Here is a 23,961-nt window from a genome sequence, read left to right on the forward strand (position 1 = left end):
AAGCGTAAAGTGCGGATAATTAAAATACAACAAATCTGTAAGGCCCTGAACATATGAATATTAATTACGGAATTAGAGATTTAAATTTTGTATTTGAAAAATATTCAATTAGAAATTTATGAAAATTAGAGATTTAATTTTTGAGCCGAAAATATTTAATTTGAGAATTTACGGATATTTGGGAACTAAATTCCGAGATTCTTAAATTAAAAGAATAAAATATTTGGATTGAATATTTATGAGATTGAATATTTTTATTATGAGTTTGGATATAAAGAGGATTTAATTTGAAGAAGAAACTTGAGCAGGGACTGAATTGCAAATATCGAGGTTTCAGGGGCTAAATTGCAAAAATAGGATTTGACTTGTCAAAAAGGGATTTATATTACACTTTGCATGTGTATATATTCCCTTCAGCAGTAGCAAGACCGAGATAGAGATGATTGAAGGTTTCCAAGGACCGATTTTCAAATAGTCAAGAACTTGGGGGGCCAAAGAGCAAAATTGATATGCAAGTGGGATTACATGTGTGATGTGTATGACATTGCATGTATTCCATCAGATTGAGAATCTAATTACAATAGCCAAAACCGAGAGAGGAGAACAGAATTTTCATGGCCGATTCCTTGATTCCAAAATTTGATAGAAATTGATCCGGTTGGTAGAATTTCAAATTGATCGTATATTTGCGATCACGGCTTCGAGTGCTACACTTTGACGTAAGTTTGGCTAAATTCTACCATGTTTTAATTTTAAGATGTTGGTAGAATTACGATTTGATTGTATAAACGTGTTCTAGTATATACGACGATAGTATATTTAAGACGGTTCGCAAAAAGATCGTCGTTTGGACATGTTTTTCAATTATCGATTAGTTTCTGAAATTCTGGAATTTTTAGGCTATTGGTTTCGTGTGATATGGATGGAATTGAATATGAAAATGAGATTAGTTGATAGATAAGATGGTGTCTATGCTTTTGGAATTACCGAATTCGAGTCGTTACGCCGTCGATTTTGTTTGTCGAATTTCTGAAAAATGCAAGTGTTGGATTTGAATGTGTAGTGATGAAATGATATTGATATGAAGTAGATATCAATGTTTGTTTGATATTAAAAGTATTAGAATCATCGGTTTCAAATTGATTCGTCGTCGATTGGATTTTGGTTAATTGAACAAGATTTGAAGTTGATGAAACCTTGATGAGTTGAAATGAATTTGAGAATCTAATGTTTAGTTGTAAACACTTCAATTCAGATTTAAGTTGAAAGGTATCGAAGTCGATTCGACGAGTCCGGAATGGAATTGACATGAGCTACAAGTTGAAGACAACTAACACCTTGGATTGATTGAGCAGAATTCTGGACAGCTCATGTTTGATCAAGTAGTGCAAGAGTTTCAGAGGTTTGAGTTCAGATTAAAGGTATGATTCGACATTAAATTCGACAGGTAGAATAACTCGAGAACGTGGTGGTTTTCGAGTTTATTAAATCACATACATGCATGATTAGTTGTTTTACTTAATCTTATGTGATCTATATGAATTACTTGCCTTAATTGATTTAGTTGATTGATATATGAGATGTTTGATTCAAACATGATTTTTTTATTGAGATTGATGCTTGATACTTATTTGAAATTAATGAGTATAGATTACTTTGAATTATTGAGTTGTGGTAGATTGGTTATAGAGTTGAGAGTAAACCTCTTGAGCCACAATTCTTTCGAAACCTTGAAAACAAAATCGAAAAGAAAATATTGGACGTGGTGAACTTGTATATGAGAGGCTTGAAATCTGACTTGATTTCTTTTTGCTACGACTCTCAGTATAGTGTTCATAGTCCAGGGAATACACGATTGTTACCACCTCGAGCGGGAGTGTAGGTGGGAGGCTTGATTTGTGGCCTTATTATATTCCCGGGATCCCAACAAAATGATTTTTGAAAATATCGATTCTGTGAGACTGGAATCCTTGAACCCTTGACGTATCTTTGAGTCTGTATATTATTGAATGAATTTTCCTTGAATGATATTCGACAGGTAAGGGTATCAACAAAGGATGATTGTAATAGTAGATTAATTGTTTAAGTTATATCTACTTGATTTATATAGATGTCTTTCATACTGAGATTTATTCTCACCGGAGTTATCCGGCTGTTGTTTTGCTTGTATGTGTGCATTGCATCAGGTTGAAGAGTAAGCGAGTCGGACTTTGCAAGGAATCGAGAGATTGAGAGATTAGAGTGGAGACTCGGGTGTTAGAAGAAGTTTATGTTTTGTCAAACATGTTAGATTTTGATTCCAATGTTTAGATGTTAAAACATTGGTTGAGACTTTAATAGTTTTTCATGTTTTGATATTTGTATTAAAGCTTGAGACTAGCTTTTAATCTAGAAGTATATAATGTTGTTACCTTGAAATGTAGGTTCTACATGTAAACTTGAGATTTTTTATGTGAAGAGTTGGAACTCTACTTGTTGTAGCATCTTATGATGGGGCTTTGAAGTTTCTTGTATAATTATGCTTATAGTCTTGATGTTATTTTTGGGAAGTTGGCATGTACATGTTTTTATTCCCTTGGATCGGTGTTAAGAAATATTAGCATGCTATTATGTGATTTATACATGGAACTAGTAGCATGTATGAGATTCATGTTAGCTTGGTTATACCTTGTAGCTTGCCTTTAGATCATTCTATTATGAATTTGAGATGCTTAGAATGTTTCAAGCTTTTTAAATTTTGCATAAGACAGCAACAGCAGTTTCTGAATTTTCTGCATAGAACATTCTCGCTCGATCGGTGAACTTCAACCGATCGAGCGAGGCCATGTTTTCTTCGGGCAGAAAGTTGCTGAATTTGTGCTCGCTCAATCGGTGAACTTTTACCGATCGAGCGAGGCCTTGTTTTTTTAAAAAAAATTTTTTTTAGGCCTTTGATTGCTTGATCTTAATTCATGTATTGGATTAAATGTTTAGTATTTCATCTTGTATAAATTGTTATGATTTGAGAGATTAGTGCCCGAGTCCTCACAACAGGTGGTATCAGAGCGTAAGTTCTTGGATTAAGATAGAAGTTGAGCGGGGTAGATCGAGTCACATGCATTTTTTTTTTAGTATGGCTTGATTGTTGCTTTACTAAAATTGATAAAATATATGTGAGTGTGATTTACTACTTGGAGAAATTATTTGAGTACATGCTTAAATACTTATGTGCTTACTTGATTATGTGAATTCACATGAATATTTGAATTTTTTGTAAGCATGTTTCTTTGAATAGCATGAAGAGTTGTAAGCATGTGTAATATGACAAAACATGAGATTATATGTATTTCTAACGATTTGAATAGTATAATCTCTGTGTTGCTTATGAATTTTCTTTTGAAGTAAATCAGGTTATTAGGGTGATGTAAGCACCCTAGATTGAACCGAACAGTACCCCGCAAGTGAAGGAATTACTTCGACTGAATATATGTATTGTAGTAAGCTATCTGAATTGATGGATGCTACACTCACACCGATGGAGGTGCTATTTGAACGATTTCAGATGTATAATCCACCAACTTTGAAGGGTATTGAAAATGCTATTGCTTGTGAAAGGTGGTTGGAAGAGCTTGATCATTTGTTCGAGTCTTTAGACTACTCTGATGAACGTAGAATCATGCTGATCATATACCAACTGCAAGATATAGCGAGAAACTGGTGGGTTGCGACAAAACGGTGTTTGGAGAACCGAGGTTTAGTAATTACTTGGCAGATGTTTAAGACTGAATTTTGTCAACGATTTCTTCCGCAATCTTATAGAGAAGATAGAGCAGGAGAATTTCTTAACTTGCAGCAAGGAAATATGACTATCGACGGGTATGTTGCTAAATTCTCCAGTTTGCTCCAATTTGTTCCTCACGTGATTCAGGATGAAGAAGTTCAAACGAATTTGTTTATCAATGGACTGAATCCAGAAATTTATGCTTGGATAGATGCGGGGAGACCGAATAGATTGGCTGATGCTATTGACAGGGCTAAAAGAGCTGAAGCTGGTTTTATGAGACAGAAGGAAAGTTCAATCGTGCCTCAACATTCCGAACAACCGCAATTTCAGTCACATTTATCATCACATAACAGATATGAGGCAGGAGGTAGTGTTAGTGGAAGTGAAGAGCGGTTAAAGCATTTGAGGCAACAGTTCAAGAAGTCTGGGAGTAGCTCTTCTAGCTCTAGCAGACCGAAGCAACTTGGTCTGGGTCAGAAAGCAGAATATGCCGGTGAATACTGTACTCACTGTGGAGGAAAACATGCTAGCGATGACTGCCGGGGAACTTTAGGAAAATGTCATCGTTGCTATCAAGTGGGAAATTTTTCGAGAGTATGTTCTAATCCATGGGGAACGAGGAGAAACTTGAATGAAGAACCACCTCTTAGGCAACAAGCATCTACAGATACTTCGGTTCAAGATGCACCAGATGATAATATTACAGGTATATTTGAACTTTATGTAATTTTCCTGCATACTGATGAATCTGGGTGCATTGCATACAGAGATAACTGAGTAATTTATTATGTTTCATACACTATATGTTGAACCTTTATCTGAAGTAGTTGCTATGTGCTAACCTTGGTAAACGACTATGAAAGAAGATATCAGTAATTGTATCAGAAAGCTGAATTATAGTTTGAAGGAAATCAGATTGAATTGAATTTGATTGTGTTACTTGAAATATAGTACGAGTTCCCAAATTCAGGTTCCACTTTATTTTGGGTATTGAATAAGTTTATGGATCAATCATGATTATTTGGGACGAGTTTAGAGATTTGATAAGATGATTACGAAAATCAGTTACAGTTGAGCCTTCTCTTTGATTTTACTGGATCTACTATATCATAGAATTATGACTCTTGAATTTCTTGATATCAATTATGAGGTTTTGTATTCGACCTCGATTGATTTTGATTGACTCTTATTCTTTGTTAGAGTCTTATTTTACTTCACTCGCTTAAAGTCGAGATGCAAGTGAGTTGTTTTCACTTTGCAGATTTTGTCGTTCAGAATATTTGATCTTTGGATGACCTCTACTGAAGTGAGTTTCTTTGATTATGAATTTCAAGAGTCGTTGATCATTTGGTATATACATTCAGTATATTTTGATGATTTTGGGCTCGTAAATGATCGAAATTTGGATTCAGAGTATCAGTATGAGTTTTGAATTGATTGTATGATTTTCCAAAACTTGAGAAATAGAAAGAAGAAATTGGAAGAATGCTTGATCGACTGATTAAAGATCTGTTCCTTTTGTTCTTGAGTTCTATACAGATCATCAACCAGTCAGTATTGTTGCAATCCACACTATGTTAGATTAGTTTGGAAAGATTAAAGCAATATTGAGATTAAATCAAGCGATTAGAATTGTTTGAGAATGCTAGATGGAGATATAAAACAAGATGGTAGATCAGAAATAATGGATTTTGAGATGAATATTTGTTTGATTGAGCCAGATAATCTAGACATGAAATATCACATTCTGGAAAAGGCACAATACATCAGATTTTATATTTATTCAGTAGTTTGGAAATGTTGTATGAATTAATTGGAAATCAGTATTGGTAAAGGAAAATAGAGAATGATATGACAGAAATGAGTTTCCGATACGTACGTTTCCAGTAATACAATCAGAAAAGAAGAGACCGAATGATCTATGAATCAGTTTAGCAACTCTAAAGTCAAAACAAGAATAATGTTTTTGACAGATTTTAGTTCGAAATTACTCAAGTCGTCATGAGTTTGCGATTTGTATTGAAATAGATTCGTCAGATTCAAGAATTCGCTGGATTAGCAGTAATACTGATATGAGTTGCTAGATGTTAAGAAGTTAGTGTTATGATAAAATTACAGGAATTTTTGAAATTTATTGTCGAGACAGAGACTTTAAATTTAGTTAGTAGATTGTGGCATCGATTTTTAGAAGTTCTGAGTATTTGATCGCTTTACGCCACCCTTTGATCGATGGATTATCTGAGGTGACTATCCAGATTTGAGGAAATGCTCAGAACTATAGTATCTGATTTGATACTAACTGATAGAGTTTGCCATTTTCTTATTGCGATTCCTGTAACAGTTATTAGATTGATATAGAGATAGTGTTTTTGACTAAGAAATGAGAAGAAAAGCAGAAGTTCCTTTGTGATAAGACAGTATTGCAAAAGTATTAACGATCAGATCAGATGTGGTTTGATAAAAGACAGAGAATATGAAGATTGATTCGTACTGAATTTGAACAGAACAGATTAGACAGACCCAGAGTTTGAATCTTGAACAGAATGTTCAGTGAGAAATATTCTTTCCGAAGAAATATCTGATACAGAAGGAAATTTTATTATGAATAATCGATATAGATTTTAATCAGAAATAAAGAAGAAGATACGATATCAGAAAAAATATCTAAAGTTCTTAGGATTGAAATAAGAATTACTTGAGTCAGCTTTACAGTATACGCGATTCAGTAATTCGATTGAATGTGATTTCGAGGACGAAAACATTCCTTAGAGGGGAGGAATTGTAAGGCCCTGAACATATGAATATTAATTACGGAATTAGAGATTTAAATTTTGTATTTGAAAAATATTCAATTAGGAATTTATGGAAATTAGAGATTTAATTTCTGAGCCGAAAATATTTAATTTGAGAATTTACGGATATTTGGGAACTAAATTCCGGGATTCTTAAATTAAAAGAATAAAATATTTGGATTGAATATTTATGAGATTGAATATTTTTATTATGAGTTTGGATATAAAGAGGATTTAATTTGAAGAAGAAACTTGAGCAGAGACTGAATTGCAAATATCGAGATTTCAGGGACTAAATTGCAAAAATAGGATTTGACTTGTCAAAAATGGATTTATATAACACTTTGCATGTGTATATATTCCCTTCAGCAGTAGCAAGACCGAGAGAGAGATGATTTAAGGTTTCCAAGGACCGATTTTCAAATAGTCAAGAACTTGGGGGCCAAAGTGCAAAATTGATATGCAAGTGGGATTACACGTGTGATGTGTATGACATTGCATGTATTTCATCAGATTGAGAAGCTAATTACAATAGCCAAAACCGAGAGAGGAGAACAGAATTTCCATGGCCGATTCCTTGATTCCAAAATTTGATAGAAATTGATCCGGTTGGTAGAATTTCAAATTGATCGTATATTTGCAATCACGGCTTTGAGTGCTACACTTTGACGTAAGTTTGGATAAATTCTACCATGTTTTAATTTTAAGATGTTGGTAGAATTACGATTTGATTGTATAAACGTGTTCTAGTATATACGACGATAGTATATTTAAAACGGTTCGCAAAAAGATCGTCGTTTGGACATGTTTTTCAATTATCGATTAGTTTCTGAAATTCTGAAATTTTTAGGCTATTGGTTTCGTGTGATATGGATGGAATTGAATATGAAAATGAGACTAGTTGATAGATAAGATGGTGTCTATGCTTTTGGAATTACCGAATTCGAGTCGTTACGCCGTCGATTTTGTTTGTCGGATTTCTGAAAAATGCAAGTGTTGGATTTGAATGTGTAGTGATGAAATGATATTGATATGAAGTAGATATCAATGTTTGATTGATATTAAAAGTATTAGAATCATCGGTTTCGAATTGATTCGTCGTCGATTGGATTTTGGTTAAGTGAACAAGATTTGAAGTTGATGAAACCTTGATGAGTTGAAATGAATTTGAGAATCTAATGTTTAGTTGTAAATACTTCAATTCAGATTTAAGTTGAAAGGTATCGAAGTCGATTCGACGAGTCCGGAATGGAATTGACATGAGCTACAAGTTGAAGACAACTAACACCTTGGATTGATTGAGCAGAATTCTGGACAGCTCATGTTTGATCAAGTAGTGCAAGAGTTTCAGAGGTTTGAGTTCAGATTAAAGGTATGATTCGACATTAAATTCGACAGGTAGAATAACTCGAGAACGTGGTGGTTTTCGAGTTTATTAAATCACATACATGCATGATTAGTTGTTTTACTTAATCTTATATGATCTATATGAATTACTTGCCTTAATTGATTTAGTTGATTGATATATGAGATGTTTGATTCAAACATGATTTTTTTATTGAGATTGATTCTTGATACTTATTTGAAATTAATGAGTATTTATTACTTTGAATTATTGAGTTGTGGTAGATTGGTTATAGAGTTGAGAGTAAACCTCTTGAGCCACAATTCTTTCGAAACCTTGAAAACAGAATCGAAAAGAAAATATTGGACGTGATGAACTTGTATATGAGAGGCTTGAAATCTGACTTGATTTCTTTTTGCCACGACTCTCAGTATAGTGTTCACAGTCCAGGGAATACACGATTGTTACCACCTCGAGCGGGAGTGTAGGTGGGAGGCTTGATTTGTGGCCTTATTATATTCCCGGGATCCCAACGAAATGATTTTTGAAAATATTGATTCTGTGAGACTGGAATCCTTGAACCCTTGACGTATCTTTGACTCTATATATTATTGAATGAATTTTTCCTTGAATGATATTCGACAGGTAAGGGTATCAATAAAGGATGATTGTAATAGTAGATTAATTGTTTAAGTTATATCTACTTGATTTATATAGATGTCTTTCATACTGAGATTTATTCTCACCGGAGTTATCCGGCTGTTGTTTTGCTTGTATGTGTGCATTGCATCAGGTTGAAGAGTAAGCGAGTCGGACTTGGCAAGGAATCGAGAGATTGAGAGATTAGAGTGAAGACTCGGGTGTTAGAAGAAGTTTATGTTTTGTCAAACATGTTAGATTTGGATTCCAATGTTTAGATGTTAAAACATTGGTTGAGACTTTAATAGTTTTTCATGTTTTGATATTTGTATTAAAGCTTGAGACTAGCTTTTAATCTAGAAGTATATAATTTTGCTACCTTGAAATCTAGTTGAGTTACTTTTTGTAGGTTCTACATGTAAACTTGAGATTGTTTATGTGAAGAGTTGGAACTCTACTTGTTGTAGCATCTTATGATGGGGCTTTGAAGTTTTTTGTATAATTATGCTTCTAGTCTTGATGTTATTTTTGGGGAGTTGGCATGTACATGTTTTTATTCCCTTGGATAGGTGTTAAGAATTATTAGCATGCTATTATGTGATTTATACATGGAACTAGTAGCATGTATGAGATTCATGTTAGCTTGGTTATACCTTGTAGCTTGCCTTTAGATCATTCTATTATGAATTTGAGATGCTTAGAATGTTTCAAGCTCTTTAAATTTTGCATAAGACAACAACAGCAGTTTCTGAATTTTCTGCATAGAACATTCTCGCTCGATCGGTGAACTTCAACCGATCGAGCGAGGCCATGTTTTCTTCGGGCAGAAATTTGCTGAATTTGTGCTCGCTCGATCGGTGAACTTTTATTGATCGAGCGAGGCCTTGTTTTTTTTTAAATAAAAATAATAATAAAAAATTTAGGCCTTTGATTGCTTGATCTTAATTCAAAATTTTTTTTTTAGGCCTTTGATTGCTTGATCTTAATTCATGTATTGGATTAAATGTTTAGTATTTCATCTTGTATAAATCATTATGATTTGAGAGATTAGTGCCCGAGTCCTCACAAAATCCAATCGGCAGAATACAACCGGCGATATCACAAGTGTATAAGTACTGTTATACAACCAAATCGAAGGTTCAGGTTAAATAAATCCATACCCTCTACAACTTCACCCTCTCCCAAGCTCAATCCTGCTGAGAGCCTCCTGGACCGTCCAGCCTCAAACCTGCCCCGCCACAAGGTACACAATGAATACCCAAACACAGGGGCGTGAGCTAGAACGCTCAATACGAAGCAATGATATAAATACAAATATGCGCACACAGATGATTTAAAACTCAAGTGAAAACACTTGCTCATGGCGCCGAGAATATACAGTACCGGCTAGAGAGCGACTCCGCGGGGTACTCGTATACTCCATATCAGGGCTGAGCCAACCCCATCCTGACCCGAATCCAAAACAGGATACAAGCCCCATATGGAAACTGTGATACCTGACTCGAGTCCAAAAATGAGATCATAGTTCCCTATGGAGACTGTCAATGACTCACATCTCTCCGGATGCAGTCACACGTAAAATCATGTATGTGCTAAGACGGTAAAACATGCTAAAACATGATAAAGCATATAGCACATACTCATGCAACATACATGCAAATATATCATGCCGGCTATCTCGGTCAGTACTTACGTACCTCTAACACTACTGGACAACCTAGCTCCACTGGCCTATACTCCAAGCCTACTAGTTCAGTCCACTGCTACTACAATGCAAATATCCATGCATCAACAATAAAGCTCTAAAAGCCTTAACTAAGCTAAAGCGTACTCCTAAATATTTTTAGGATGCCAAAGCTATACCTGCGTCCGTCGTTAGCCCCTTGCTGTCGATAGCCTCAAAACTAGGCCATAGCTCCGGACGATGTCTAGATCACTAAGCCACTTCCGGATTACCGATAGGACGCCTAGATCTCCCTAGATCTGAGTTAGAAGGCTTAGGAATCAGAGAGAAGAGAGAAAATGTGCGAGTCACAAATGAACCTCGGCTCCTCTATTTATAGACGATGTTCGGGCCGTTCGAACTCGGCTTCGGGCCCTCCAAACTGGTTCGGATCCTACGATCATGACTTCGGATCGTCCGAACACGATCGGACCGTCCGATCCTTACTTCGGGTCCTCCGAAGTCCCATCAGTGATGTCAGCCATGATGTCACCTTGCTGACGTAATTGATGACGTAAGCCCTAACCCTGTTCGGGTCCTCCGATCCCACCGACGGAGCCTTGGAGCCTCCGAACTCCTCTTCGGATCGTCCGAACTCCTCGGGCCTCCGATCCTGACTCCGATCACGTTCGGGTCCTCCGAACACCAATTCGGAGCATCCGAACCTCCCGAGCCATGCCCACCATGTTCGAGTATCCTGGATCTGTTTCTGGAGTCCGTTAGTTCAACAGGACATCCCTAATCATGTATTAAGAACATGATCATGTGATTAATTACTCATTAATCACTAATTCGAGATGCGGGTTGCTACATTAATCATATGGCATGGACTCATGTCAACCATGAACTTCTTTGATTTGTATGGTTTTAAATTTAATGTACACATTGGCTTGACTTTATAATAACCAGAATTTGAAATTTTATTGAGCCAAACAATTTAGTATATATTATTATTTTTATTATTGGTTTGAGTAAAATATTCGAAATATATATATATGTATATATTATTGTTCAGTTTAATTTTCTTTGTTTTTTCCCCTTAAGATTGTGTTTATTTTGGTCATAACTCATAACTAAAAGTTAGTTGTGTGAAAGGATTAGTATTTGAGGTTCTACATAAAGAGAGGAAAAGTAAGACAATATGGAAACTCAAAAGGAATTCTTTTATTGATTATTATGAAAAACTATGTAGACATATTTTTATACGTATAGTTCAAGAAATATATAGGTGACAAAATTAAACACCTACTTAATTTACCGGATATTGGGGACAATGGGAACCATATAGAAGAACTTCACAGTTTGGAAACACGCTTTATCCTTAATTCAAGTCACCATAGCAATCATATAATAGACAGTTGTCACTATGAGAAGTGCGACACATCACTATGTGGAATTTGCCCACTTCTGATCATCATCACAATTAATACATTAAATTATTATTATTTTATTTAACTTGATTGAATAGTTTTAGAGTTCTTATTTAACTTTAATAAAGCATTTTATGTTTGGTTTGTGTAGTGTATCTAATTTTTTTGGTCATAGTTTTTATGAAAATAAAATATTTGTAGAACTTCTAATTAAATGGCTCATGCTCAATAAATAATATTGAAATTGATAAATGATATATAGTTGTATGCAGATCGTTCAAATTTAGAATCACCCATCCACCGAGTGCGTGGATGGATATATAATTAATTAAGTGTCGTTTTCATTTTAAAAATATATATAGAAAATTATATATATTTTAACATGAAATTTATATTAAATTTAAATAAATTGTCATCGACATCAAATCAATATTCGAGTTTGATTGGGATATATATGAAATATTCGTCGGAAGTAGCTAAATATATGGCGAAGTAGAGGGGTTGAGGGAAACAAGAAGCAAAAAAAGACTGGTTTGTTTGCTTCACGTATATTCTTATCACGTATTAAGTAGGTTTATACAAATTTAATTAATTCAAGTCACCATTTTTTTGTTGATAACTTGGCTCCTATTTTCACTATTGAGATTTTCAAAAATTTACATTTTATTTATAATGTGTTACAACAATACTAGTTATATGTACACCAAAACCCTTATATCTTATTGATTAATTTTGTGAAACTGATATCTCATTCGACTTGATCATGTTTAAAAAAATATTACTTTTTAATTTTTTATTCGTATATTGTTGTGGTTAAATTAGTTGGTTTATATATCCACATGTTTTTAATAGATTGTCCTCGAGGCTCGAAGTCAATAACTTTAATTTTTCAAACGATAAATTCTAATTTTTTAAATATATTTTTCGTGAATTATACCAAAAATTTCAAGCCACGTACGCACCTCGATTATATTTGAATTATGGTAGTGAAAAGGAACATGCCATAAAGCTAATTCGCTTTACACATCTTGTCAAGAAGCTTTTGTTATAATTTTGTGAGATCTTTTAATTATCCAAAACTTATACATCCTCCGCGCGCCGAGGTAAATTATATTTTGGTTTTCAAATTTACATGTTTTTTTTTTCATGGTCATGCATGTTATCATTCTTTTTCGATTTTGATTATTTTTTATCAAAGTGTTGAAATGACACTGAAAAATCATTGTGAATCACCAAAATCCATGTGATAACAGACATTGCCGACGTACATACTCAATGTTAGATCAGAACTCAGGTGAAGAGGACTATTTTAAAAAAAAAATAACGATACAAATTAGTGTACTAAGATTGTTAAGCTATAAGACAAAAAAAAAAAAATACTTTTTTCCTTCAACATAGAACTACAAGCTTCTTATTATTACCCGAAAAACCCTGTTTTCGTCCAAGAAATCAGAGAAGTGGGAAGAGATTGGTTAATAATGTTGTAAATAGAATGGATTAAAACGAACAATTAATGACATAATTAGAAGATATAATATTAGCAAGCTTTGCTTGTCAACCTCCTAAGAGAATATTAGCATAGTGATTGTTCGATTAATATAATCAAATTATATCATGATGTGATGTATGATTATTCTAGTTGTTAGGTATTTCTGATTGTCTTTCTCCTCTTTTTCCTCAAGAAAATCTTTCAACAAAGTAAAATAAAATAAAAACATACATACACACACACACAAAGTACAGAAATTTATATTTGTTTAGGGATCGAATTATAAAATACAATTGGATCTCCAAATCTAGGAAAATCGAGCATGTACAGAGATTTTTTTTTTGAATAATCCTACATAGATATTATTATATTGCATGATTTCATTTTTTTTTTTTGGAATAAAAAAACATTATCATAATCAAAGTTCATTATTTTTTTCAGAATATAACGATCGAGGAACAAATTTTTTTTCAAAAATTTGCACGAATAATATTTCAATGAAAGTAAATTACAATTCATGTGCATGAATTTGAAAATTAAATTGCATGTAGAAATTAATAATCTATATATGCACCACTATTTCTTGTTACTCTAAGCCACGGATCCTAAATTTGGTAATAAATCCATACTCCGTGTTGCCCCCCGAACTTGGAATTCATTTATGAGGCGTGTGATTATTTCAATTATTGATTATTCTTGACACGAATGTGTTACAATAATTCATACACACACACACACAAATATATATATTTATTTATTTATTTATTTATTTCGGCGGAATATAGCTAGTTTACGTGACAATTTAATTATATATTTTGGTGGAATATATACCATGTAGTACTAGACTAATGTCCAATGTAGTTTATATACATGCATTTCTAAGTGTGATTCAAAATCAAGGATGGTAATTATTGAGATTAATGAATATGCATGCATTGATATAATTAATACTCGATCCTAGCTATATTAAGGTTTTTATAGGAGATTGATTGTGTGTATGTGTCTATGTACATATATAAATTAATTGATTTTGGTGAGAGTATGAAATGTGATGGGTGTCATATTCAATGCCATGACTTATGGAACCATATAATATGAATGGACAGTTTGAAAATGAAGATAAATTATTGGCTCCAATCCAAATATAATTACAATATCAAGCCGTCACTCTTTCACCAACATCACACACGCACACTCATCTCAATTCTTACATGCTTAGACTTGTGTATATCATTTCAATTCTTATACTTGTATATGTATTATATTGTTTTTAAATCAAAGTTACGTATATATTTATGTATTAATGGCGTGTCCATAATATATTTAAGGGAATGTTTGCAACAAAAAAAAAACATTTCCAGAAGGATTAAATTTATAGATTATGAAGAAGTACTAGAGCAAAACTAGAAGTGGTTAGTGTTTGAAAACAAAAGTGCAAAAACTGAAAATCAGAAGTGAGTAGTTCTTGATAAATAAATGATTTTAGTATTAACTTTTTTATTAGAATCACTTTGTACATAGAAGAGGATCAACATCACATTTTATCAAATGTTGGTTTTCAATTAAATTAAGCATAAACTAATAAAAAATCTAGGTTTAGGAAGCACATAAAATTGATTTGTTAAGTCAAATTAAAACCAAAAATCACCTTTTATAATGATGGCAAAACACTACTTAATCATCTTTCGGTAAATTTTAGAAATTATCGTATGATCATCAGATAGCCTAAGACAAGGTTTTGATCATCTTATTTGTCAAAATTTCATCTTGCTATAGTAAATTGTTTTTTTTTAAAAAAAAACAATTATTTCATATATAATTTGACCTCTTCTATATAGCATCGAAACGTCATATATACTAGCTAGAACTCTGATCAAATCAAGCAAAACGTACCAAAAAATCAATTTACTAAACTATGATCAAATTTTTACTATTAAATTATTTTTAAAAAATATATATATAAATGCCGTTGTACTTAGAGGATCTATCGATGTTTTTTTTCCATGCACTTTTATAGTGTATATATATATAAATCGCGTCGTAAAATTTAGAACTGTAGAAAAATAGAAAACCTTTGATCACTACATAAACTCCAAGACAATAAATATATAGCTAGCTAGCTAGCTAGGGTGTTAAAAGAATAATTTTAACCCTAATTATATTCCTCACTGAATAATTTGTATATATATTTAATATGACAATATTCTTCCTCGAACTCGAAAAGCGTTAGGAATGTAGAGAGTCAAGCAGTACAACTCATGCCAGGTGCTGATGAGTTGTACTTGTACCCACAGTTACGTCACATGCAAATGATATGGTACAAACATTAGGGAAAAAATGGAAAAATAAAAAAATAAAAAATTTAATGGACCCCACTGGGCCTACATGGATTAAATTTTCCCTCCTTTATATATATATATATATATATATATATATATATATATATATATTATATTATATTATATATATATATATGACTATGAATACAAAAACCCATGTTACGTACAGATAATATGATATTTCTAACTATAAAGATAATTAAATAAAAATTAATTTATTGGACAATATTTGTATGAAATAATGTTGCTTTTGGATCGACAGATTTGATCATTAAACATTTCATTTGGAACGGTGAAAGGATTTGAAATCATCAATCTAAATGCAATCTAAAATAATTCATATCAGGACGTCTCATAGATAGTCAATTATTAATCAGGAAAAAAAACACGAATGGTGATGTCATTTTTGTGCTATTAGAGGCTAATTAAATACAATAATCCCGTCGTCTACAAGATGGAAATGGGGCACCCAATTATTGCAATTAAATGATGTATATTGTGACAAATAAATGAATAATATAGTTTTTGTTTTTTTTGACGACGAGCTAGATAGTTTTGTTTCTTTTATCTTTGCATAAATTATGATTTCTATATCGACATTTTAATTTTAATTTCTTGTAGCCTAAAATGATCAATTATCATTTCACTTGTATAAATTAATATATTTTTACAATATTCTTATATAATCTCTAAATCAATTTCATGTATTTTACTTATATAAGATTAAAATAAAAAGGAAAGAAAACAAAGTTACTGATCTTATTAAAACCAACGTTAACAAGTAAGAGGATGGATTGGAAGCAGAAAATATTACAGCTTAGTTAACTACTCGATGAATGTATAAAAATGAATTGAATATGTACAAAAATGTTGGTGGCTATCGTTTCGACTGATCAAAGTTTGGAACAAATTGTTTGTAATGTGTTATGAGTTTCTAAATATACTTTAGATTTTAAATTAAATTTGAAAGTTAATATGATATATAATAAAGTGATTGATCCCCTCCAGAGATATATAGGACGAACATATATGGTGGAATAAATTAATAATTATTTTTAAAATGTAGGGAGAATTTTTTTAAAAAAAAGTGATAATAAAGTTATTATATACGACAATAGTGATTTAAAATTTTGGGGAAAAAAACAAGAAATTTGAATGAATTCGAACATTACAGATAAATGAAGAATGTTTGAATAAAGCCAAGTGTGAGTTGATGCTTCAAAAAACGTCAAGGTTTTTAAATTTCTCATATCAATTAATTTGTGGATAATATATATTTAAAGTATAATAATTATAATAAAATAAAGATTTAAGTGATCGATCGGATCCATTGACGACAAAAAAATATAATAAATTAATATTACGTACATTGTTTAATTTCCCAGTATCATGATGCTTGTTGTGGGTTCCGGTGACCAATTAAGCTTAAACCACTTATATTAAATAATTAGTTTGTTGAAGAAAAAATTAATAACGTGTCTATATTTAATTTGTCTCTACGCATTTGTTGCTATAAAAAAATGTCACAAAATGTATATCGATAGACGTTAAAAGGAGGATTTTGGAGGTTCTTATTAATTTTATTCAGCCATAGGATTTGGATTCCACTGCTTTACTGTATTTATATTTATATATTTATTTGTCGACAATGAGTTGAAATTAATTTACCTCAGACATGCATATATTTATAGATACATATATATGAAGATACCCTTATTTGCAAATAATTTGGATTAATTAGTGTCTTAGGGATATTAAAAAGATATGTTATTAAGAATATGTGAGATCCAATATTAAAAAATTAATCTCGATTTTTTTGGATATATATACTATTTGTTGAAGGGAACCTCAAGCTCCATATATGTAGTGCGTGCATGTTAATTAGCCAATATGATAACAAGATATTCAGTCTTTGGACCATATTTGCAGTTAACATATGCTCTGGAAAACAGGTCTATCGGGATTTCATGTATTTGGGTTCTCGAAAATGGCTGATATTGATCAATTTAAATTAAGAAAAAAAAATCAATTTTAGTCCTATAAATCGGTATATTTTAGGTTTTAGTCTGTAAGTTGTCAATGTTTAATTTCAATATCAAGTAATTTGATTTTTTTTTTGTTTTATTGTCATTTAATTTTTTTTGGCCAAATTAAATCCAATAAACTATTAAATATTGTTTATTTGACATTGATATTATATACTTCAATGTAGCTCTTATAACGAGAATAAACCGATATTACACACATTAGATTAAATCCAAACAAAAACTACGAAAAATAAGGCAAAACCACACCCAACATTTAAAATGGGGGAAAGAAACTTGTCTTTCCTCTTTCTTTTTCCTTTTTTTTTTTTTTTTTTGCTTAGATATATTTTAATGTATAAAATATAGACTTTATTTCTGGTCACATGAGTCATGACTCATGTAGAACTAGAAGAGCATCAGTATCAAATAAGCAACATTTAGTAGATTTTGTGGCTACGGGTAAAACAAGACCAAAAGCAAAACAAAATCCAAGGATAAAAACCAAACATAAACAAGTTACAAGATCAAAACCCAAAACAATAACTTGCCAGACTAAAATTAATGTAAGTTTTCATTTCAATTAGTATTTAAAATGTATAACATGAAGAAAAATAATATCTACTTCTGCATATTTTTAATTGGAGCTATGTCATGCATATTTCATTAAATTTACTTTTATTTTCAAGTAAAAAAAAGTAAAAAGTTAATTATACATACATGTATTAGTAAAATTAATTTGTTCGATTTTAATTCCCCTATAATTTTCATTATTTATTCTTTTTATTGTCACAAATAAATTCAGACTATAATTTTGTAAGACAAATATCATATAATCAACCCGACCCCTAAAAATATTATTTTTTTACACCAAAATTATTACTTTTCAGAATTACACTCCATTTTAAATCGGAGTCGCAAAAATCCTCCCCTAGTTAACCCTAATCGCCCACGTAAGGGTTTCTTGTTAGTTCTCCTTTTCTTGAGAGCCCCACATGAATACATTTAACCATAACTAAATTATACCAACATAATTTAAAATCAATTAAATATAAATAATTAAATAAAATTCCAATTTGGCCAAGCTTGTCATTAATCATCGTATCTCTATATATAAGGCCATATATAGCTCTTCCATTTAATTAATCACCATATAATACTTTCTCCGAATCCCTCCCCTCTAAAGTTACACATATGTTTCTTGTATCAACTTTCTTTCTCAAACCCTAAATTCTTTGACAGGGATTCAGACATATATTTGTAATAAAAAATGGGTTTAAGAGACATCGGAGCCACGCTGCCGCCGGGTTTTAGGTTCTATCCCAGCGACGAAGAGTTGATCTGCCACTATCTTTACAAAAAGATTGCTAATGAAGAAGTTATCAGAGGAACTTTGATGGAAATCGATCTGCATACATGTGAGCCATGGCAGCTTCCTGGTAGGTTTTCCTTTTCCTACTTACCGACGACTCGAAAATTTAATCGAAAGGTGATTCTTTTTTATAGAACAAAGTGTTTTGAGTTCTTTAAATTTTTTTTTTTAAAATTTTTTGACGATCATTTGGTAATTTGGTTGCATATATAGGATGGTTTATGTCCCATCTCATCACAATTTTCTTAATTATTTGAGTTTGGTATTTTTTTTTTGCCCGAATTTGATTTTAAATCGTAGCTATACTTATTGATACATATATGTTTGTGTGTATACATATTTATGTACGTACACATATACGTATGTATGCGTATAAATATATGTTCTGATCCAGCTAGCTATATATAAATTAAAGCATAAGTTAAAAGAATTTTATGGTTCTCATTAAAACCAGACAATGTTTTCTTTGATGATTAATTACAGTACACAAACATGGGTATTACATTAAATGGCTGGCTGAGTACACATAATTGAGTGCATGCATTTGCACCTAAAAAAATTTAAAGGTTTGCTTAATTATGAATATATATGTGTATCAGTGTATGTATTAAATATGTTCTGATCTGTCGAGGGAATTAATTAACCTAGATAATTATAAAATTTAATTTCGAAAAAAATATTGAACAAAAATTATGTAACTTTCGGCAAAAGTGTGACGAAATCTAGAAAGGGTCTGCACTTTTTCGAAGAAAAAGGTATCAAAGACACATTATTATTTTTTTTTATCGTAAGTTCAGTGAATCTTGACAACGTATGCAGAAACTGGATAAGATTGTATAACTGAACCTACATATAATATATTATATGACCAAAGGCAGAGATTTTACTTTTTTTTTCCCCGTAAAAAATATTAGAAAAAGTTTAATCAAAATTAACTTTAAAAGATTCCTTTTTCAACAGATAACACGATCTTAACATAGCTTTTCAAGAAAAAACTCGGCATCAGTTATCCAGAAAATAACTTCGTTAAGAAGATTTTAAAAATATTTGTACAAATTAATATAATATTCGATCACAAGCATGTGACTCAAAGTATAGTTTATTAAAAATTTAAAATCTATATATTTATTTATTTAATAAAAAATTATGCATAAAATCAATATTATCGTGTTCGTGTCAACTAATATTGTTTGATTTACAAGATTGTGATTACAAGTGAGGACAAGAATTGTGACATAAACTTCTTACCTTAAAATTATAGTGACCTCTACATGTCTTTTTAGTCCATAAGTATAGAAAAGGCTAAACAAATTTTCCGTTTTGTATTATAAATTTGATTTCTCAGAACTTTAGGAAATTAGAAAAAAAAAATATTATGTATGCATACTTTGGTGACTTGTAACCAACGTTTTGTCACCTTTGCAAAAATCGTCATACAAGTTAACAATATATCGGAAGTGATGAAATATAACTAACTTATATATAGACAGTTATCAATATCCTCACACTAAATTACTTCCAATCCACGCACACACACACACAATATATATAATATATATTATATAAAATATTTGAATTTTTATTAATTATAAATTTTATTATTATTAATTTTAGATTCGGCGAAGTTGAATTCAAGCGAGTGGTACTTCTTCAGCTTCCGTGACCGCAAGTATGCGACTGGATATCGAACCAATCGGGCCACCACCTCAGGCTACTGGAAGGCCACTGGTAAAGATCGAACGGTGGTCGAGCCGGGGACTCGAGCCGTAGTGGGCATGAGAAAGACTTTGGTTTTCTACAAGAATAGAGCTCCCAATGGAATCAAGACCGGATGGATCATGCATGAGTTTCGTCTAGAGAACCCTCACGTGCCTCCTAAGGTTGGCAACTTAATTACTTTCGATTTAATTATCAAATATTAGAGGGGTACGTCTCTATTGGGAATTGGGATGTAGGAGTCGGGCTAATTATTAAATTAAAAAAAATCCAAAGATTATATACATAATTCTTTTGAAAACATATGGTTAATTAAATCGTTTTTTTATATTTGCAGAATATTGATTATGTTGCTATTTTTGTTTAATTATATTCATTCGACCTAATTATCGAAACATATCATGTTCTCTAGAGAAATGTATAATTAAGGATCATGTCATGTTGAGTAATGTGTAATAAAAGGAAATAGAATTAAATGAGGTCACTTAGGTGGCAATGCCTACTTATAAGTTGTAAGAAACTTACTTATACTCCATGGAAACTCATTAAACTTAAATTTGATAATCCATGTGAATTACTCTATTATGATTGCAAAACTAATCCTATCATTTTAATAATTTATAAAATCATATATCTTCTTCTATTATAATCTTACATACATATAATGATATATACATGTAAATTGGCTTTCATTATAATTTTCGATCTTCAACTCATGCCTCTAATTAACTCGAAAATTTCGTACAAATTTCACAGGAAGACTGGGTATTATGCAGAGTATTCTACAAATCAAGATGTGAAAATAGCACACAAAATGTGTATGATTCGGATCATCTCAACACATCTTGTGCTAACTTGGATGGTGGCTTTCAAAACATCATTAGTTCCTTCTTCTCCAATGGCTCGTCTCTTCAAAACCCTAGCACGTCATCGGGGGTTCTTCCGGGCTACCACCACCTTGATCATCAACTGTCGCAATACAACGACTTGATCAACGGTCCGGATCGTGATCCATTGAGTAGTACTCCTAGATGTGAAGACGACTACGGGTTCTTGTTCGACATGAATTTCGATGATGATTCGAATGGAGTAATAATGTCATAAGAGTCTTGATGATCATCGTATTGTAGTTTATAAAACTGTACGTTAAAGATATAAACTTTGGTATATGTATATGTAGGAGATATTGTACGAGTTACATGTGTCGTAATTTGTTATTTGTGAAACCATAAATGTATGAGATGATTGTCATTGAGCTAGCTAGAAACTTGGGCTTGGGGTATATGTAATTATTAGCAAACAATTTATTAGATCAATTTTTATTTTATTTTTTGGTAAATTTAATAGATCAAATTTATTTTAATTAGTTATGAATTTGTGGGTTTTAAAATTTTTGGGGTACTTTGTTCATAAATAATAGAGAAAGTTGTATTTAAAGTCCTATAAATTTGTCGTTTTGTGATTTTAGTCTTTTATGTTTTCAAATTTTAATTTTAGTATTCATATATCTTCTAATTTTTAATAATTTTAGTCATTTTTCATCGAGAATGCTATTACACGTCAGCTCCACATGCATCAGCACCACACCGAAAAAATGACTAAAATTACTATAAAACAAAGATCGAAGACAGAATAAAATTAAAATCTGACAACACAAATAATCGAAATCGTAAGAAGGCAAGCACACATGACCAAAAAAGTATTAATTTTTCATAAATAATATATAATCATTTATTATTGTTTTTTTTTTTAAAAAAAATAATAGCTTCACTTGTCATGACTCTGATGATACTGTCGGAATAATCTGTAGAAACATGCAAGTAATTAACGGGGAAATTTAATTTTGTTTTCACATTAATTTCACCAACGGATTAACGACGGAATTTGTATGTCGCCGTAGAATATCTTGCGAAAGAATATGAAGCTGTTACTTTTTTTACAGTACAAGTAATCAATTACAACAATGAAATGAAACTACCCGCATAACCGACGAGATTTGAGCATTGACCCGAGACTTGCTTATCTCGAACAAATAAACTACTTAAATCTACCTAAATAAATTAAGATCGAAAACTACCTGCAATCAGCGGAAATCGAACCTGACACCAATTGGTCTCAGGGCTTCATCCTTGATCATTGGGCTAAAAGGCTTATTAACAAGCGCCATATATATATGGTTCATTTAATTACTCTTTAGTGGTCATTTAATTTGGTCATTGTTTGATTTGATATATTATTAATCTATATATAACTTATCCCAATTAATTTCATTTTTTTTTTGTCATATTATTTATCTATCTATTTATTAATTAATAATTTTACATCAATTAAATCAAATAAATTATAATCTATCCATCAAATCAAATAATGTATTAACTATTTTTTCTTATTTATTTTTAATTTATATTATATTAATTATCTATGGATTACTTATCTTATCACTCAAACCAAACGGTAAATGCATAAGTGCCATATATGGTTCATATCCATGACAATACAAAATCTCCATCTTTTTCAAGCTGAATTTCTTGGAAATTTATTCATATTTTACGAATTCTTTGTTTCTTCATTTTATTTGGTTAGAATTTAATGAAGGTGTTGACAAGTTGTAATCAATAATCGAAGAAACAAATAATAAAACATACGAATTAATGCAATTGTATATACGACGTTGTTGGACAATAAATTAACATATGATATATAGGCGAACCATTAATTATCCGAAATTCCAGAATTTTTTTTTTCACATATAAGCAAATTATATATTTCATCATCCAATTCCAACCCACTCTCAAAAAAAGTGAGAAAACTTTGGACGCTCGAGCGACAGCTTAATTGGCTAAACAGTTAAATCTGAAAAGCATGATATTCATTACAAAATATGTTCTTTTCTTCTCTAATTTTGGAACTAATAATTATAATCTATTTGACCTCGCTATGAGCTGGATTTAATTATTATAATTTGAAATTTATAATTTATTCAATTTTTTGGATGAATTTAATTTAAATATATTTATGTTCACTCTTTATAATTTTAAACACCTTTTTTAATAATTGTAACATATTTCATGTCTATATACAAAGTTATCATCAGAAAATACATTTATGAATTCATTTTTAGCCTCAATCAAAATCAGAAAGTTAAAAAAATTCATTTATTAACAACCTCAACAATTCTTAGATTATGACCCATCTCATTCTAATTTTTAACTACTACACTCAGCACTCACTATATATGTATGTTGTGTAATAATATATTGCCAAGTGTAATAATTTTATTTTATAGAGTTTCAATTTATTTAAATTAAAATAATCTTTAGCTCAAATTTTTTTTTTTAAAAAAAATCTTATTAAAATACCATCGTGGATAAGTGATGCGAAATTATTGG

General features: G+C 31.2%; 1 protein-coding gene across 1 annotated transcript; it reads left to right on the top strand.

The window, feature by feature from the left end:
• Window positions 1-18,646: 18,646 nt before the first annotated feature.
• LOC140892293 (protein CUP-SHAPED COTYLEDON 3-like) lies at window positions 18,647-21,949 on the top strand. The gene is made up of 3 exons (XM_073301137.1): window positions 18,647-18,923; window positions 20,471-20,736; window positions 21,329-21,949. Exons 1-3 carry the CDS (start codon window positions 18,755-18,757, stop codon window positions 21,674-21,676), a joined length of 783 nt encoding a protein of 260 aa, XP_073157238.1. The 5' UTR covers window positions 18,647-18,754; the 3' UTR covers window positions 21,677-21,949.
• Window positions 21,950-23,961: the final 2,012 nt, after the last annotated feature.

Source organism: Henckelia pumila, chromosome 3, assembly GCF_033568475.1.
Source record: "Henckelia pumila isolate YLH828 chromosome 3, ASM3356847v2, whole genome shotgun sequence".
Lineage (NCBI taxonomy): Eukaryota > Viridiplantae > Streptophyta > Magnoliopsida > Lamiales > Gesneriaceae > Henckelia > Henckelia pumila.